This window comes from Colias croceus, chromosome 1 (assembly GCF_905220415.1).
Source record: "Colias croceus chromosome 1, ilColCroc2.1".
Classification (NCBI taxonomy): domain Eukaryota; kingdom Metazoa; phylum Arthropoda; class Insecta; order Lepidoptera; family Pieridae; genus Colias; species Colias croceus.
This window is the reverse complement of record NC_059537.1, coordinates 14,522,840-14,543,038: the sequence shown is the minus strand read 5'-3', so window position 1 is coordinate 14,543,038 and position 20,199 is coordinate 14,522,840. Positions and strand designations below refer to the sequence as shown.

The following is a 20,199-nucleotide window of genomic DNA, read 5'->3' as shown; positions in this document are numbered from 1 at the left end:
GTCTGTGATACTAAAAATCAGTATTATTTATTTTTATTTCAGTTTGTTATGCGGACATCTAACTATATTTGTATGAAGTAGCAATTAATAAAATGTTCTATGAATACAAAGTGCATCTTAAGCCAGACTCTTCAAATTATGTGGTGGTTTTATTCAAAGGAAACTTATTCGCTGTCCAACTAATGTTTTATGGTCGTTTTGTCTTAGCTGGTCTCTGTTAATTAATTACACATTAACAAAGTTTATATTTTTATCTAATTAATTTAACACGAGAAGTCCTGTTTTTTTTTCATTATTTTAATTTATGTTTTAATCTACAAGGAAGTATATCTAATTTTTACACAGTATTTTTTTAGCTGAATGCCAAAGTATTCCTCGTCGGAAATCACAATACTAAAAAAAATATAAAAATTTGACCAAGATCAACTAGGTACATAAAAATTTCACGTACTGAAATGTGGATAAACCAATATAAATTAACCCTTCGTTCCACTAAGTATAATAAAATAATTTAACTATATTTCCTTTTGACGATGCGATGCTCAGATCATGAATAACAACAATATAAATCATAAAGAAGAGAAATGAAAACATCATCTCTCTCAATAAAAATGTTTACAAACAATGAATAATTGTATTGATTTTAATGTTCGTTGTTATCAAACTCAATGTAGATAGCAAACGCCGCGTGAATACGTTGTGGTACTTCCTGTAATTTTAGATATCTGCTCAACATAATATTATAATTTTCCTTCCCCATACATATTTAAAACTATTTACACTTAGATTTTTATTGTACCTGATTTACTGCGTACAAAATTATAAAATTAAGTGATATAGTAAAAATCGATGAATATTTCGTTGGGCCAAGTTCTGTATGTTCTTCAAAGTTTTTGGTCAGTCGACCTTGTATGCGTTGTACACAAATATGGTAATTCATAAACATTGGTATAAATAATGAACAAAATAGAAACAAAGACCAATTCTAAAGTTCTAGCTAAGGTCGATGAGTTTCAAATGAGTGTAGTTTCCGTAGAAATAACTATTTCTGAACAGACCATTTTGGATAGTTTTTTCCTCTCCGTGTCATGGGACACACTTATTGCAGTCTTGTATCAACTCTCGTCTAGATCGTGCGTGTTGTTATTAATTGATTTTTCGTGTCGTCAATTTATTACTGAAGTGATTGTTACAGTTACGCGAAATGATTTTTGGATACAGTTTACAGCAGATTCAGTGCTTCGTAAATTGAAATCAAATGTTATAGTAAATTCTAAATTAGTGTCTGTTTGGGTTGTATGAAATATAGATGGGTATATAAATGTGGTTTTGTGGTCGGTTGAAAGTGTCTGTAGTGATTCAGACATCGAGAATGTCTGCAGATATGATATGGATGCTGACGGTAAACTAATTTTCTGGAAGAGTGGGTTATGGGAGGGGGGGCCGCCCACCGTCAGGTGTGACACTTGTAAGAGACGACAGGTCGATAAGATGAGTGCTAAAACACTAGAGAAGCCTCAGGGGTAAGCTGGATTATCACAATTCTGAATTAGCGCAACGCTCGTTGCAGTTTATCGTTAAAATGTTGTTTTATTCATAGGTACCTACCTAACGAGTATTAAACCATAATAAAAGCAAGTAGTAGCGGCTATTGTTGGGGTCGACGAAGCTTTTGAAAAAAAGGAGGCGTATATTAACTTTGGCTTTAATTACTCGTACAATATTCAGTCCCTATTTCACGACCCGCATAAAAATAGCTAACTTTATTCCTAAGGACAGAATTTGTAAAAAAAATTGTTTCAAATTTCGTTCAAACAATTTTATCCTTTATTATTATAGGAATACGCTACATATTGCTTATAATAAATTTAAAATCACGGGAGAGTAGACGGTCCCGGATTTGATGCAGAGATAATAAAATACGCTGACAGCTATCCTTCTGTAGACATACATCGATAATAGCTTACTAAACCTTTTAGCTATTAACAGTATCTCAGTAATTGAATATCAAACTTTCCCATTGCCAATTTTCTTATTTTTTGCTATTCATCGTGAGAAACGGGATGATCATCATGAGAAATTAGCAACGGGAATAGATTTTTGATAGAATTGTGAATCATTTATTTGTAACGATTAATTTATTGCGACTTCTCATAAAAATAATGGTTGGGCTTTTAAAATGTAATCAACCTAATTCAACTGCTTTGGCATTATTTAAATAAGTTATGAACATATCCATCTCCATCACTGAAGGTGATGTATCATTAATCATTATATCATCATCGGTTTACTAAGAGGCGTTTCAGAAAATTAAGAGAAACAAACAAAAATCTCATCACTTGGTACTTTCACAATATCATTGGCATTATAAGCGTGGATTCAAATTTCCATCCTACATTGTTGTATCTTTAACTTTAATGGCAAAATGAAATAAGGTTAATTTGTTAATAATATTAAGACCATGTTTGGGAAATATCCAAAGTATTTAGTAACATAATACTGAGAACATTACGGTATTCTGTTACTCACGTCTGGGAATCGAAGCATTCTTTGTGGTTCAGATTTTTTAATTAAGTGAAATAAGCGTTGTTTGTAGACATTTCAATCTGTATTATGATATATTAATAGTTGGTATACATACGGTCATTGACCGCAATAGTTTTGCGGATAATTTATTTTCGTTTAGCCATGTCCTTAAAATATAAATCCTTGGGCATAAATTCTTCTCGATCTGGTTGACTAGTGGTAGAGTTAAAAATTGCGTAAATTTTTGGACAATTTTTAACAATATTAACTTTTCTCATCAACACGCACCTCCATCACACACATTCATATTACAACTTATGATAATTCAGGAACTTCATAGGTTCTTAATCTATTTCCATAATAATCATCTCAGTGAGTTTTTATGGAAAACATTTTGATGAGCAACAATGATGTCATTGAAAACTTGTTCAAATGAAAAACTAACAGTGTTACACATTCTTTATGTCTTATAAGCTTAATTTCCAAAGTTATTCTATGCTGAAATCTGGACAGTTGGAATGTTAATCCAATTAATATAATACCTATGTAAAAACAATGAGTGAGTCAATAAGAATGCAGGATGCATAAACAAGTTTGAAGGAAGCAATTATGTAGTTTTATTTTAACGAACCTTGACATTAAATTCACGAAGGCTGTTTTTATAGCCAAAGTGATATTAAGGATTAACCAAAAAGCACACTACATTTGGAAATCTTAAAAGTAATGGAACAACTGATTGATTGTTTTAATTTTAATTTAAGGACAAGCTAATACATTTTCTGAACAATCTTATGAATATTTATACGAATATATTTTAGAATCAATTTTAATCGAGTAGGTATTTTATTTTAATTAAGTCTCTTAAAATAGATTATTGTGATAAATAGGTATATTTTTAGCCAACCAAATAAACCAACCAAAATGTGCGTAGCTTCGATAAAAATACCCAATGTTGTACTTTATTATGTAGCATAATTTACGTAAAAAGAAATACAAAATGTAAGTATAATGTTGTGCACAGACAGCGTGGTGTATGAAACCCCGCATTGTTTTCTTTCAGTTGATCCACCGTCGGCTTCTGTTTATTTGATTTTAATTTTCAGCTCATTTATACTGCAATGCGGAAAACTCGCGTTTTCCACGCGTTAATGACTCGTAAGTGATCGGGAAACGTGAATGGGATATGCACAAACGTAGGTACCTACGTACCTGGTATGTAATTGACAAAACATGTTTTTTCCCGACGTATTGGGTGTACCTTTTTTGCTAGCAAATGTGTGGGTCGTTGATAGGACGCATAAATTGAGCAAAATTACGGAGATCTTTTTTGAATTACCTTTATGCAAATAAATTTATATTATGCGTTTGTAAAACCTATAAAATATGTATTTCATTGTCTCTTTACTACATAAATGAATTAGTTTAGTAACAAATCAGCTAATAATAAGTCAGGCTTAATTTAGTTTCACTAATTAGCGTTGTCCGCTATTTAACACTGACAAACACGTGGGTTTCAGTTAGAAAACGACAAAATAACATTCACAATATGCTCATACTATATTTAGCCAGGTAATAAAAAGACACGTATGGACTTCAAAGTGTTTTAAATATTTAATCTTAAAAAAATCATCTCTAAAGTTTCCTAGAGGTAGACAAAAGAAAGAAATCCGACGACCACAGCGCAAAACCAGTTGATAACCTATTAGATCCATATTAGCACTGTTTTATTACAACATACATGGATCTATTTAAATATCTCTCCCGCTTCTGAATCTGATCTCGAGAATGTATCAGAGTATGACTATATAAAGAAACTAAAATGTGCCGCCGCATTCCTCGCGCACAGATGTGTGATGCACGTGTTCAAATTGCTACATCTTTACTTACTATTTCATTTTCAAGCGCTCCAAAGCTCCCATTGTTTTTGCTAAGCTCGCCTGATGCAGCGCTGTTGTGCTGCTCGATTCAAATGGACATTCTCCGTTTCAACTTTTGCTCAATTTTTGTTTTAATTTATTGAAGTTTGCAGCATAACTTCGGAGGTAGTCACGATTCAACGGTTAGATGTTTAGCATTCTTGTTTACTATTACTAGAAGCTTGACGTCACCGGGATTTTCCTTATTTATCCTTGTGCAAGATTATTATCACGTACCTACTACCTACAATTTATCTCAGCATATTTCACGGACACAATTTTCATAATAAGCGCTACTATTACCCTCTAAATTTTACGTACAGCTTATCGGCTTTTCGTGTTTTAGCTCTTTCTAGATCACCAATAAATCTAATAAAACATTAATTTCCTTACCAAACTCTCATTTATAGAAGGTTATCAAATCGTTTAATGCACAGTAGAACTGTCGACGACCCCTCATAAAATCCGGACAGGAGCTCCGTAAACATTCGGCAGTTTAATAGACTTTACTTGAAAGTTCAATCACGCGGATATTACCAGAATAGTGGTCGATACAAAGCTTCAAGCGTTGAAGTGTGGTCGAAGTTGGAAACTTAGACGCCAGGAAATTGTACTGCATGTTCTTATTCTGGCTCTGAACTTGCTATAAGAAAATGATTTGTTATTATTTTTTATGTTTGCATCATGATTCATGAATAAAGAATATCTAATAATACTGACGTATAATGACTCAACGTTTATCTGGTTATTTTACTTCTTCCATAGTACTTTTACTCGAATATGTGTGTAAACATTATTTGGTCTCTACCATACTCGACGCTTAACGGGCTACTGAAAATTGTAGTGACTATTTGCAAAAGCGTTGTATGCCACGTTTTCCCTAAAACTATATTTCTTCAGGCTACATATGACTGAATGATTTTAATAGGTAGTGAAAATTACAAAGAATCTCTCCATATATTTTAAGTTAACTCTATGTATCAATTTAAACATAACATATCTACGAAGTTAAAAAGTACTGGAGATAAATAGTATCCCTTTCTCAATAGCAGTGTAAAATAGTAAGATTGACGTGCGTCGGTCAGTAAAATCGTACAAAAAGGCCAGTTATTAATAACCCCCGGCGTACACCACCACGCTGTACCTACTGCCCCAGGCATTATGTCAACGTTACACGCAGGTCACTGACTTATTACTTCACAACATTTGATATATATCACCCTTTGAAGTGGAGCCGAATGTTTGAGTCGATAAACAATCGTGTGCCCTTTAACCTAGCGGTAAATAATAGAATGTCGGAAAAATCAGTAGCCATTGGTATTTACGGATATGAGATAGATTTTTTTTATTTAATAGGTATATAGGACACAATTTAGCATGATATTGAATTTAGTCGAATTACGACCCTATTTTTAACCCGCAGTAATAATATTTTTGTAGACATTACATTATTTATATCCTCATTTATCATATTATCTGAACTGATCTATACCAATGTTTTATTTAAACAGCAGCGACCCCTTTTACTTACTGGTCGAATCCTGGGTTGTATATACTATATAGGTTACTAGTGGTCCGCCCCGGCTTCGCCCGTGGTACATATTTCGCAATAAAAGGTAGGTAGCATATGTCCTTTCTCGGGTATCAAAATATCTCCATACCAAATTTCATGCAAATTGGTTCAGTAGTTTGGGCGTGATTGAGTAACAGACAGACAGACAGAGTTACTTTCGCATTATCAAGGTTTTTTCTTTCAGAATATAAGTAGAGTCTATTTCATTTTCTATTGCATACAATGCATATTTCTTATGTTGTAAAAAATGAGTAAAAAGACTAACCGTTGCGAGGCTTAAAACCTTATGATTTAATTAATTTGTTACAGTGAGTTAAAGAAGTTATCGGAGGAGAGTCTCACGCGGCAGCCGGAGGAGGTGTTCGATATCATATGCAAGCTCGGAGAGGGTTCCTATGGCAGTGTTTATAAGGTGAATATAGCCATATCAGATACTACTACATTTAATTCATTAATTCTAAAAGCTTTGATTAGTATTGTTTCTCAAAGAGCATTCGAATGCGTCTAGATTAATATTGAATATTAAGAAAACAAGTCTGATAGGATAGGACACCAATTTTACACGGACCGTGTCCAAACAGAAACACATTTACCCTCTGTTTGTCGTGCTGTATTTATTACACCGGGCAACACCTTAATTAGCTCGTTCCCAAATACATGTATATTTCCTAGTAATTCTCATACGGTCGGGTCGAGTGTTCGCATTTCTCAGTTAACGATGTCAGTGCTCTTGCGTTTAAAATTACAATGTATGCCAAATGCGTTCCTGAAATCTCCTGATTTACCTACACCTAGATGTGTATTATATTCGCTTTAGATCTATATCCGCTGTTTGAGTTTTTGCACTATTTTCTTTACACAAAGGTCAAAGAAAACTTCTCTTCTCATATTAAAATGAATGTAATTTCAATTTCCATTAGAGGCAGGACTTATTATTATTATTAATCAAGTGAATCATTAATAACGCTACTGAGGTATTTGACACTTAAGAAATATTAAAATCTGCAATAACAATTTATTAAAATTGTAAAGAGGTCAAGCTGTGCTTCTAGGTCATACCTTGAACTTCGTAATATTCACGATAAAGAATCTTGAACTTGCTTAAAGGCTTATAAGAGGTGCAATCGATAAACATGAAAACATACACTGCCGTCAGCAAACGGCAACTAAATGTTGCCTATAATCTATACATATAATAAATCTGTAGAAGGGTCAATTCTGTACATTGAAAATATAAAAAAAATCAATACCAGGGGGTGTTACTGGATCGATACCAAACACAAATATGTGATTAAAAAAATTTTTGTCTGTCTGTCTGTCTGTCTGTCTGTCTGTCTGTCTGTATGTGAAGGCATCACGTGAAAACTAACGGTTCGATTTCGATGAAACTTGGTATAATTATACCTTATTATCCTGGGCGTAAAATAGGATACTTTTTATCCTGGAAAAATACGTAGAAAAAAATTAATCTTAACTTTTCAGTTTTATAGACGTTGTTCTGTAGAACCGCGAACACACGTTGCGTATTATTATAGGACTAGCCGTATTTGGGTCCAATAGATATTTATAAGATGTTTAATTGTCAGAGTTACTCAAAATGGAGAAATAAACCATCCACGCGAAAACCGACATCCGCGCGGACGGAGTCGCGGGCGGAAGCTAGTAATTAATATGATAATGAAATTTGAAAAGATATTATTATGGTCCCATTATAAAGATGGCAAATAATTGCCTTTGCCTTTACATTTGATTTCTCACATTATCCTCGTTTGGATCACATTTATTTTACTATGTTTATTTTTTCATACATTTCAACCGATTTTCCCGTCTGCACTGTATAAAATTGGCCACATAAAACTGTTTGCGAATAAATTAACGTATTTAGAGCGTTATGCTAAGGATGTACTGAATTATCTGGAATATATCAGTAATTTTGTCATGATTATATCTTTGACGGATTTTCTACAATTTCCGACTTTTTCCAAAGCCAATCTTTTCTTTACTTCCTGAATAATTTTTGTCTTAGGATCATTATGTTACAATGGCAGAATCCGCAAGCACTTGTGGCATTTCCTTATTTCCTCCAGTACCGAGTAAATCACAACATTGTTCCACTAAACCCTCTATGTACGCGTTATCCAGCTCTGTTCCCGTTACAAACCGGTGCGGTTGCGTTACAGTGGCAACAGTAATCTTACATTGGCTTAGCGATCGATTCCTTTATGCCTTACCCACATTACCGTTCGCTGAACTGCGTATGAATATGGGACCGGTTTCAGCTGCTCAGATTTATAACCTGGCTTGATTCTGCAACGTGTTTCCGAACTCTGGGGTTTTTGTTTTGGAAAGGTCGAACGCTGAATTAGGCGTTGATTTTTTGTTTTGATCGGGTTTAATTTTGTTATGTTCGTATTGGGTTGGTTGTTTTGTTGAATTTAATATATCGGTGTATTTTTTCTTTATTCTCTTTTAAATAATGTTCTCCTATTGAAGACATTGCAGAATATAGAGCATAAACACTTTACTTACTTACTTACTTACTTTACATAATATATTCGAATCATAATCTGCGTTAGGAGCACGCAAACAGATATTTATATTTTGATCTAATTTCCTTGCTTGTATGCACGTCTTTTATAGCAGATCTCAATGAAAACTATAAAATTATGAAACTTCCGATATAACCCTGAAAACAAATCCTTGAACCTTTCTTAATTTATTTGCAGGCATTACACAAAGAGAGCGAGCAGGTGCTCGCGATCAAGCAAGTGCCGGTGGACACGGACCTGCAGGAGATCATCAAGGAGATCTCCATCATGCAGCAGTGCGATAGCCCATACGTAGTCAAATATTATGGGAGTTACTTTAAAAACACGGATCTCTGGGTTAGACTTATTCATTAGCTTACATATAATATAGATTATATTGTAGATATATCGAGAAAGTTTATCTCAATATGTGTATATTTGTCAGGGTCAAGGTTAGGGTTATTATTTTCATTTGTAATTTTATTTTTGTTGTTATACAGTTCTTTATTTTCTCTCTCTTTCAAATGCAAATTCTATGCCTTCTATTACATTATTTAATTAATTTTTAATCTATACTTGCATACGGATTTATAATCTCCAGTACGCATGATTTATTATGTCTCGTAATCTAGAATCTAGATAATAAATTCTAAGAGAACTTTATTTATAATATTTTGAAATATTTCTACGAATTACACACGAATAATACACTAAATACTATTTATTATATGCGTAGATTGTGATGGAATACTGCGGGGCGGGTTCGGTATCGGACATAATGAGGTTACGAAAGAAAACGCTATCGGAGGATGAGATAGCGACGATCCTGTGCGACACGCTCAAGGGGCTGGAGTATCTGCACCGGCGGCGGAAGATCCACCGCGACATCAAGGCGGGCAACATTCTGCTCAACATGGAGGGGCACGCCAAACTTGCCGACTTCGGCGTGGCGGGACAGTTGACGGTGAGTTGGTATAAGTTCTGTTTGCAGGGTATGGTCAAATTTGTTTTTAATTACTATTTGTGACACATTTTCAATTGTTCAACTTTCTCCTGGTGAATACAGGTGTGAATGTTAGAGCTCCTTTTGTAACGATTGATTATTTATTTGTGCTGCTTGACAGTTTCAAATCTTCGCCTCTAAGCATTGAGATAACTTAAAAAAGAAAAAAGATTACTACGTATGGAGGAGACACCACGAACAAAATCTGTGCGCCATTTTTTTGCTCTAAGTTTTAAAAATTATTATCTAGTTAGGTACTTACCGATTAAAAGCTATTCCTTTGCACTTTTCCGTATTATTTGTATTATTTGTGCAATATCGTAACACACACGAAGGCAGATTTGATGCATTTCACTTTAAAAGAAATAAAAATGAGCGTGCAGCTAAGCCATATGGCTTATGGTGAGCGGAACATAGGTGATGTAGGCGGTGTCGTCTCCATATGTATATCTCAATGTCTCTAAGACGTTTTCCATTATTTCTAAATTTCATAATACATATTTTGATCCCACTGGCCAATTGGTTGGCAGATGTCACATGTAGAAAACATTCGACTCTTGAACATGCTGATTTCCCCAGATACTTTTCCAACCGCTTCGAGTAGAAGTACAAATACATTGTCAAATCATTTTTATAAAAAAATTTTACGTAAAAAATTTCTCCATGTTCGCTAGGAAATTGGATGTACACTGTGTATTGATAATAATGGTTACCTCAATGTAACTCCCCATTAATTCTCCAACAGGACACAATGGCAAAGCGCAACACAGTGATCGGAACTCCGTTCTGGATGGCGCCAGAAGTGATCCAAGAGATCGGGTACGACTGCGTGGCGGACATCTGGTCGCTCGGCATCACCGCGCTAGAGATGGCGGAGGGCAAGCCGCCCTACGGGGACATACACCCCATGAGGGCGATATTCATGATTCCTACTAAACCTCCGCCCTCGTTTCGGTGAGTGAGGGTAGGATAATAAAAAAAATCTTCAATAGCATAAAAATATAGACAGAGCAGTAGATATAGCAATGACCATAGACATACATTATAATTAATAATGATTGAATGGATGTAGGCATAGACAATAATATAGAAGTAGATGACAGATGTAAACGTAGACATTACAAAACCCATAGACTAATATATTTTTTTATAGGTAAACCAAAACTAGAAAGGAAAATAAAATGGAATCAATACCAACTTTGTTTGAAAAAAATGAAGAAATATAAATACGATAAATTTTGACATCTATTTATTTGATTAACAAATAAATGATTTGAATTTGAATTTGTATTTCTGTACAAATTCATTCAATGAATTTTCAATTCAACATTACAGAGAGCCAGATCAATGGTCGCCAGAGTTCATAGACTTCGTCAGTCAGTGCTTAGTGAAAAACCCAGAGGAGAGAGCAACCGCTGAATATTTGTTGACGCACGAGTTTATAGGTCAGATATAAGAATATTTAATATGATAACAAGATTTTTTTTTAAATTCTTTCCCTATTTTCTTTTTCTGAAACTAGTCTTCTACATATTTTGTATCAACACTTAGCAGATGATAAAAATATACTGATTTCGTTTTCATGTAATAAAATAAAGGAGAGATATAGGTTTAGAGACATTTGAGATATGAAACATTCTGTAAAAAAAATCTTGATTTTTTTTTCCATAAATGTTTTCAAATATTGAATGCTGGAAAAACTAAAAATTACAATTGTCTAATATTTCAGGTAATGCAAAGCAACCTAGTATCCTCAGTCAAATGATACTGGAAGCGGGTGAGATTCGCGAGAGCCAAGCGTACAGGAACGCAATGAACGCGTGTAACAAAACATTCGCTGCGGTAAGATTTTTTATACAAAATTTATAAGACAAAAGTCTTTTGAACCTATATTGGAAATGCTGTTAATAATTTAAGTGCGAATGTGTTTATGTTTCACACCACAGTACCGTATTGCATGAATTATTTTATGAAAAAAAGTTGAACATTCACAACTTTTTTGCAAAGTATAGTTTTTGACCGCCGCGGTTGAAACCATTGAGTACAGCTAGTATAATCTAATTGTAATATCTGGTGATATGTGTTTGTCTGGCACAGCTAGTAAAACGTATTATGTAATTGTAATATTTGATGATGTGTGTGTGTCTGGCACAGCCAGTATAACGTATTTGTAATATTTGGTAACATGTCTTTGTCTGGCACAGCCAGTATAACGTAATAGCAATATATGTGAATATGTGTTTGTCTGGTACAGCCAGTATAACATAATTGCAATATATGTTGATATGTGTTTGTCTGGTATAGCCAGTATAACATAATTGCAATATATGTTGATATGTGTTTGTCTGGCACATCCAGTATAACATAATTGCAATATATGTTGATATGTGTTTGTCTGGCACAGCCAGTATAACGTAATGAAAATATTAAATGTGTATGTGTGTTCGGTAGGGCTTGCATAATATCAATAATGAATTGTGTGTGTGTGTGTGTGTGTGTCAGGGCGGTGGGGGCGGTGGGGGCGGCGGGGTGGAGGCGTACAGCTCGGAGACGATGAAGCAGGCGGGCACGCTGGTGCCGGCGCGGGACGGCTCGGCGGAGCTGGCCGCCGGGCTCGCCACCATGGTCATCAACGAGCCGCACGACCTCGCCACCATGAAGCGTGAGTGTGGGGTACAGCTCGCAGACATGAAGCAGGCGGGCACGCTGGTGCCGGCGCGGGACGGCTCGGCGGAGCTGGCCGCCGGGCTCGCCACCATGGTCATCAACGAGCCGCACGACCTCGCCACCATGAAGCGTGAGTGTGGGGTACAGCTCGCAGACATGAAGCAGGCGGGCACGCTGGTGCCGGCGCGGGACGGCTCGGCGGAGCTGGCCGCCGGGCTCGCCACCATGGTCATCAACGAGCCGCACGACCTCGCCACCATGAAGCGTGAGTGTGGGGTACAGCTCGCAGACATGAAGCAGGCGGGCACGCTGGTGCCGGCGCGGGACGGCTCGGCGGAGCTGGCCGCCGGGCTCGCCACCATGGTCATCAACGAGCCGCACGACCTCGCCACCATGAAGCGTGAGTGTGGGGTACAGCTCGCAGACATGAAGCAGGCGGGCACGCTGGTGCCGGCGCGGGACGGCTCGGCGGAGCTGGCCGCCGGGCTCGCCACCATGGTCATCAACGAGCCGCACGACCTCGCCACCATGAAGCGTGAGTGTGGGGTACAGCTCGCAGACATGAAGCAGGCGGGCACGCTGGTGCCGGCGCGGGACGGCTCGGCGGAGCTGGCCGCCGGGCTCGCCACCATGGTCATCAACGAGCCGCACGACCTCGCCACCATGAAGCGTGAGTGCTCTTACAGATTGGAGTACACAGCAAAAGCAGACAGCGAAAGTGACTTCGTATTTAACCGACTTAAAAAAAAGGAGGAGGTTATCAATTCGGCAGGTATATTTTTTATTATATATTATTAAGCTATTGCATAGCTTGTATCGCGGGCCTTGAGTGCGGGGACCGAATCCAGAAATTGCGTAACGAAAAACCTCTGGCTCCCCACTCCGACGGGCGGAGGTGTGGCTTGAAGGCATGCTATGCAATAGCTTTACCGCGGCAGTCCCCGAGTGCCACACGTATTTTTTACGTTACTTAATAAGCTCTGCGACGTAAACAGTCTTGGCGTCTGACACGAGTTTTTTTACAATTTTTTTTAATTAAAAACTAACTTCCCCACGCGGCTTCGCCCACTCAAACTTAATAAATTATGTACCTTCCTCAAGAACCACTATATATTAAAAAAAACGCATTAGAATCAGTTGCGTCGTTTTAAAGATTAAGCAATAAGCCAAACAGAAAGCGAAAGCTACTTTGTTATACTATTTAGTAAATTTTTATACATAATATGTTGCGTGCAGGGCACGACACGGACCCGCTGGACACGCACGCGGCGCGCTACCGGCCGCTGTTCCTGGAGCACTTCGAGCAGCAGGAGGCGGGGCGCGCGCCCCCCGCCCCGCCCGCGCCCCGCCCACCGCCCGCCAACGGCACCAAGCCCGCGCCCGACACGCTCAGGTCTGCGTGCTTTATTTAAATCATAAGAAAAAAAAATTTGGAAAATCCAAAAGTGCACGACTCATAATGCTCATTTAATTATGAAATATAAAAAAAAATATATATATATATATATAGATATACAGTCTTGTAGTTTTCGTTTTTTATTAATTGCAATTAAACGACACTGAATTAATTAATCATTCGCATCCAGTGACCTACAATCGTCGATTAGAATATTTAAAAAAAAATTAACTCAACTGATGGATTTTTTCACAAGTTATAGTGTTTTCAGGTTTCACACATGACGGACAGGAAAATTTTTTGACCTATTTCGGTGTTTTTTTCCAATTCTATTGAAGTAAATCAATTTTTAAAAAGTATGGGATTAATCTCCATTAAATTATCTCGATAATAGTATGCAAAATACCTTGATTCCGTGAACTAACAAGGCTATAATAATAAGAATAGCTGCAAAAATGAGGCGAAAAAAATTTTTCGATCGTAAAGCACTCTCTGATGCTTCGCATCGTCGTGCAAAAGAGTGTGTGTACTAATGTACACGCGTTAGAAGTTATACTTCTTTGGCATATGGAAAAAAAAACTAGCATATACAACTTGAACATAGCTGTTATCAATTTTCATACCACCTAGAACTAACTTCATGCTGTTAAATTTAGGTGTCGGTGTGCGCGCGCATCGTAAAAATTCACTCTCATCATTTTTCTCCATCGCGCCAAAAGAAGTATAACTTCAAAAAAATACAATTTTGTTAGTACACCATAATTAATTTTGGTTATTTTGTTATGAAAAAAAAATCACAATCCAATAATTTTCTAATATTTCTGGGAATGCGTTTTTCGTCTTGAGGAATGTACTGTTACATGGAGGGTCGAAAAAAATGTAGAGAACTCTACGATCTTTGTGTTACACACGAGTGACAATTTAAAACATCTCGTGTGGCAACCCTAACAATATTTTCTTTTGTATAACGTAGGTAACTATACTGTTACGAAATTAATGAGAGAAGCCACTGGCTCCTGAGACACAGTATTTAACTAATTCAGGAGCCTATGGATTCATATATAAGCTGTACCGATATTTTTTTTATGACAATAAAGTTATTTAAAGTTATTTAAATTTATGTGTGTGCAGCTCGGCGGTGGCGGAGCTGGCGGGCGGCGCGAGCGTGGGCGCGCTCATCGAGTCGGGCAACTTCGAATTCGTAAGTCAACTGCACGTCGTCTGTCTCGCGCACACGCCGCTCCTCGCGCCCCGTGAGTCCGCACGCACGCACACACACACACGCACAGACACACACACACACACACACACGCACAGACACACACACACACACACGCACACACAAACATAAACTCATAAATACACACACGCACACACAAACATAAACTCATAAATACACACACGCACACACAAACATAAACTCAAAAATACACACACACACACACGTGCGCACTCAAGCACGTATACATACACACGTGTGTGCGCACGCATTCACGCACACGTACATAAATAACACGCAAACTAGTAAACAGTATCAAAACACGCACGCACAAGCAAACATACAAACAGTCTTGCGCACTCAAAGATATATAGAATATGTGTAGAAATATATACAGAGAATATTACTCCATTAACAAGAATAATTTATTAATACATAGGTACATGTTAAATTATAAAGTCACACATACACACCCAATTACTCTAAAATACAAACATTTACAGATAACCTGCGACACAATACACATTTATTTTCTTCTATTTGTTTCTTGTTATTAACGTTTTAACAAATATGTACATGTAATATATGAATATTAACAATTTATGTAATAGAAAAAATATTTATTAGGTATTTGTTTTATAATTTATAAAAAACTTTAATACATGGATGTCGTGACTAAATCATCTAACACATAAATTAAATATAATATGTATATTTGCAATAGACTCTAAGATATTTTTATTTATTTATCTTTATTTTATTATTAGGTACTTACGGGGCGTTTTATTTACTGTTAATTAATATCCCATTTTTATAACACAAACCTATTCGTTTTCCAGACGGTTGTTTAGTTTTTCATATAATTTATATAAGATTAACATTCTTCGGTGCAAAACGAATTATTTTTACGTAATAAAAATGGGATATGCCATATGATAAAATATAATTAATGAAACTGTTTTTCTATATTCATGATATTTTTTTAAAATATTTTAAACAAACTTATATAAAATATGTTTCTTCGAATAATAGAAAAAACGGTTTTATTGATCAATGTCCCAACTTGCTAATAGCTACTGAAAGCTATTGTAAATACCTTAAAGTTTATAGTAAAATTACAATGGGTATGTCTATAAGAATATTAATATATATGGGATAGTGATACAATATTGCTTTTCAATTTTTTGTTTGAAATTTTAAATGAGACGAGTTTTATTTTTAAATGCATTTCACTTGAAAATTTTAAATTTAATTAAAAAAATTTTTATACTTGTATTAAAGCTAATATCTTATAGATATACCTTTGCTACTGTTATGTAGTGATACATAGCTTCATTTTGATACATTTAGTATTCATTCTACAACATTACCTCTTGACCATCATTTTACTTCAAATTTGTCTTAATTTCCATTGTTGTGGCCATTATTTCTTTGACTCATATAACTCTATTAAATCTACAGGCCTTTAAGTTTATACATTTTGTAAAGTCTAAACAAATGATTTAAACCTTTTTACTTGGTAAAACGAGCCAGGCCTTTGAGTTAAAATTATTTTTAGATTAGTAAACAATAAGTGATTTATGCCTTTTCACTTCGTGAAAGGATCCTTGCATTTATCTAAATTGTCCCCAATGTACATACATATGTGTGGTGTGGAACGGGCGAGCACTGTAGGTGGTTGTTGTGCAGCTGTCGTACCTGTCGGAGGGCGAGCTGGAGGCGCTGCAGGCGCGGCTGGACGTGGAGATGGAGGCGGAGATCGAGCGCCTGCACGCCGCCTACGAGCGCAAGCGCCGCCCCATCCTCGACGCCATCTCGCTCAAGCGCAAGCGCCAGCAGAACTTCTAGCGCCCGGCCTGGCCCCCGCCCCCGCAGCCCCGCCCCGCACGGCAACAGAGCGCGTGACAGTCCCGCCCCCGCCGCACCCCTGTCACGTGACAGCTCCTACCCAGCTGGCGCCTGAGCGCGTGACAACCCTACCACAAGCAGCGACAGAGCGCGTGACAACCCTACTCAAACCAGCGTCAGAGCGCGTGACAACCCTGATCCAACCAGCTCCCGAACGCGTGACAGTCCCGCCCCCGCCGCACCCCTGTCACGTGACAGCTCCTACCCAGCTGGCGCCTGAGCGCGTGACAACCCTACCACAAGCAGCGACAGAGCGCGTGACAACCCTACTCAAACCAGCGTCAGAGCGCGTGACAACCCTGATCCAACCAGCTCCCGAACGCGTGACAGTCCCGCCCCCTCCGCACTCCTGTCACGTGACAGCTCCTACCCAGCCGGCGCCTGAGCGCGTGACAACCCTACCACAAGCAGCGACAGAGCGCGTGACAACCCTACTCAAACCAGCGTCAGAGCGCGTGACAACCCTGATCCAACCAGCTCCCGAACGCGTGACAGTCCCGCCCCCTCCGCACTCCTGTCACGTAACTACTCCACACTCTTGTCACGTGACAACTCCCACCCAGCCCGCGCCCGATCGCGTGACGCGCGCCCCGCAAACATCTATCCCGACCTGTCCGTTCACCTCTATGAAAGATTCCATGGAAACTAATAAAGTTTCTGCAAAACTGAATTCCGAACCTACTTTAGATAAACCTGATCACGTGACTCCACCTACATATAAACAGACAAAACACCTCACTATTAATTCACCTATTTCTGACAACAACGAAATATTACGTTCACCGCCCGCTTTTGATCAAACCAATCACGTAACTATACTTGCCCCGCCCGTTTTCGAATTGACGCATATTTCAGAAATTCCACCTGCACTAGCAATTCCGTTTGATTTAACCGACCTGCCTTTATGTCTCCCGTGTAATCCCACTTTTGTCCCATTTCCCAATCCCACTTTGATCTTAAATCACATAACTCCTCTGGCCAATCCCACCTTCCCTTCGCAGAGCTCATTCTGTTCCGTGCATTCGACGCGCTCGCACGTCTGTCCTGTACACAAGCGATAGTTGATCGTGTGGTGAAATTAATATAAAATTAACGTTATGTATGCAAATTCGCATTCAAGATTTTTTTAATATTATTTAGAAATACAAATGAATATAAAACATATTGTAATAATTATATGAATTGACAAGTATACTATGGGCGATACTCTGTTACGGTCACAAATATGCATTTTGTACGGTGTACGCGCGTTATCCAAATAAGTGATTGTGTCGGTGCTTTTCACGTGAAAAGGTGCCAAAAAACGAAGTGAACCTTCGTTCCTAAATCGTACCTTAACTTTGATGCATTTCAAAATTTACCAAAAAGGCCAAATTTTTCAATTTTTGTATCGGCCAAATGCATTTGTTCATCTCGCGCAGGGGGATGGATCTCCCTTAGTATTAATTGATGTAGTGTAAGTTGTTATTATAGAGTAGACTTTGAATTGTAAGGACGCTGAAACATATCCTCGTAGTGTCGGCCTCGTTCCGCTAGATGGCGCTCATTGTAAGTATTCAACTGTTGAAGAGTGAAAAATTTGAAAATTATGAATTTTGACTTAATGTTTGGAGATAAATATATAAATTATAAACCAACCAAAAAGAAGACATATTTAATCTAGAAAAAAAAATGTTTTTCACACTTCAACATGTTTCACCGCTAAATATTCAAGGTATGTACGTAATAATTTCGTATCCAATAATAAATATCCCGAGGTGCTAGTTTTGTATCCACAAACCGGCGAGCGCCATCTTGCGCTCAGTGTATTTTCTATTTCTAGTTCGACTCGGAGTCGTCGTGCGGCCGGAAGGAAAATATACGAATGTGTAGCATATTATAGACATGACAATATTATTGTAGATAGATACGGATTCAGTTTATTTTGTTTTGTTTTCGGTTCTGTATGTTAGTTGATTAGTTCCTTCGTTTGGATCTCAATGTCGTCTCGCAGGTGGTTGGGGTGACAGCGTTGTGTGGGGTAGCCTGATTTAAAAAAAATGCCTAATTTTGGGTAAATTTAGTTATATTTATTTCTTATAGCAATGATGAAGTAAATTCTATTGAAATAATAATTAATGATAATCTAGAATGTAAATTATTTACTAGGTTGTTTTTTTTTTAATATAGTTGAATTTTTTTTTTTTATGGAATCAAGCTCAAAATAATATCATTCAAGTCTGAATGATTTAATGACGTAGTATAAAACTGCATAAAGCTGTTATCCCAAGCATAACATATTATAATTAGAATATATGACTTCGGTAGTGGGTTGTGAGATTCAGAATTTATTGAAATGTAAAATTTATATGCAGTTGACACGATTTTTTGCTATAGGCCACAGATTTTTTAGCAATATGCTGTAATATAAAATATATATTATGATTGCGTTTTAGTGTAGTGTCTTTCAATAGAACTTAACATTTTTTTATGAAAATGATAGCTTGATAGTACATTGTTGAATAAGTTCTATTGAAATGAACTTAAAGTTGATTTTCCAATAGCCAAATAATATACAGAATATGGTATAAATGTATCATTCGAAAAGCTTTATTTGACAAAGGAAAATCGACTTTGTATGTTTGACCAAATGGTTGACATTATAAGAATAACATGTACTATGTACAAGTGCATGTGGATAGCTTTTGTATTAATACAAATTACGTTTTTGTATTCAAGTAACTTTACTTGATAATGTTTAAATAACAAAGATTTTGTACGAAACCTTTTATTTACAGTGGGTTAGATATTGTCATATAGTAGCTTTTTTATATTGAAATTTTATAGATTTTTTGAAGTGAAGACTTCTTTAGCGGCGTTGGGTATAAAATCTTAAACTCGCGTCAGGACACGTGGCCTGATCGAAAAAGCGTAAGACGGATGTTTTTTTTTTAGCCCTTATATTCCATGCGTAAGACGGATACCATTCCAAAATATCAAACATGCTGAACGTTAACAATCAAGTTTTCACTTCTGCCGGCACTCTCGGAGTGCAACCCGTCTTTTTTTTTATAAAAGCTATCCACAAGTACAACGCCTTTATTCTCTGCCTGTACAAAAGTGCATCTCGCTATTCACAAGATATCTATAAATAGTTAAATGATTATAAAATTATTAAGATAAAAACATTTAGAAGTGCCATTAAGTGTAATATATTTATAGTATTTTCGTACTTTGAACGAGAGTCGTAGTTTTAGAGAGAGTTTATCTTCTGTACGCTGGGGTTTTTATTCGGTGCCATTCGCGATTAACACAAATGATATTTTTTAATTTGAAACTTTTTTTGTGACCATTTTTTGGCGTAACTTTGAATTTTAACAGAATCTGATTATTTTTTTAAATACGGATTTTGTAACAAATATTGGCCTACGATGATAGTATTTTTTCTATAAATTTATACAGGGTAATGTTTGGAACGGCTGGA

The 20,199-nt window shown here is 36.9% G+C and overlaps 1 protein-coding gene across 1 annotated transcript; it reads left to right on the top strand.

Moving 5' to 3' along the window:
- Nucleotides 1-1,123: 1,123 nt before the first annotated feature.
- Nucleotides 1,124-19,638, top strand: LOC123690824 (serine/threonine-protein kinase Tao). The gene is made up of 11 exons (XM_045634898.1): nt 1,124-1,523; nt 6,325-6,427; nt 8,742-8,900; nt 9,280-9,507; nt 10,292-10,500; nt 10,882-10,991; nt 11,276-11,388; nt 12,049-12,208; nt 13,450-13,606; nt 14,741-14,862; nt 16,518-19,638. The coding sequence occupies exons 1-11, from the start codon at nt 1,390-1,392 to the stop codon at nt 17,795-17,797; spliced, it is 2,775 nt and encodes a 924-aa protein (XP_045490854.1). The 5' UTR covers nt 1,124-1,389; the 3' UTR covers nt 17,798-19,638.
- Nucleotides 19,639-20,199: the final 561 nt, after the last annotated feature.

Bases quoted from the DNA above. Each gene is read 5' to 3' on its own strand.
- LOC123690824 (XM_045634898.1), top strand. From the start codon at position 1,390: ATGGATGCTGACGGTAAACTAATTTTCTGGAAGAGTGGGTTATGGGAG. The intron at 8,901-9,279 runs GTTAGACTTATT...TTATATGCGTAG, and splicing joins TTAAAAACACGGATCTCTGG to ATTGTGATGGAATACTGCGG. The intron at 12,209-13,449 runs GTGAGTGTGGGG...TGTTGCGTGCAG, and splicing joins CGACCTCGCCACCATGAAGC to GGCACGACACGGACCCGCTG.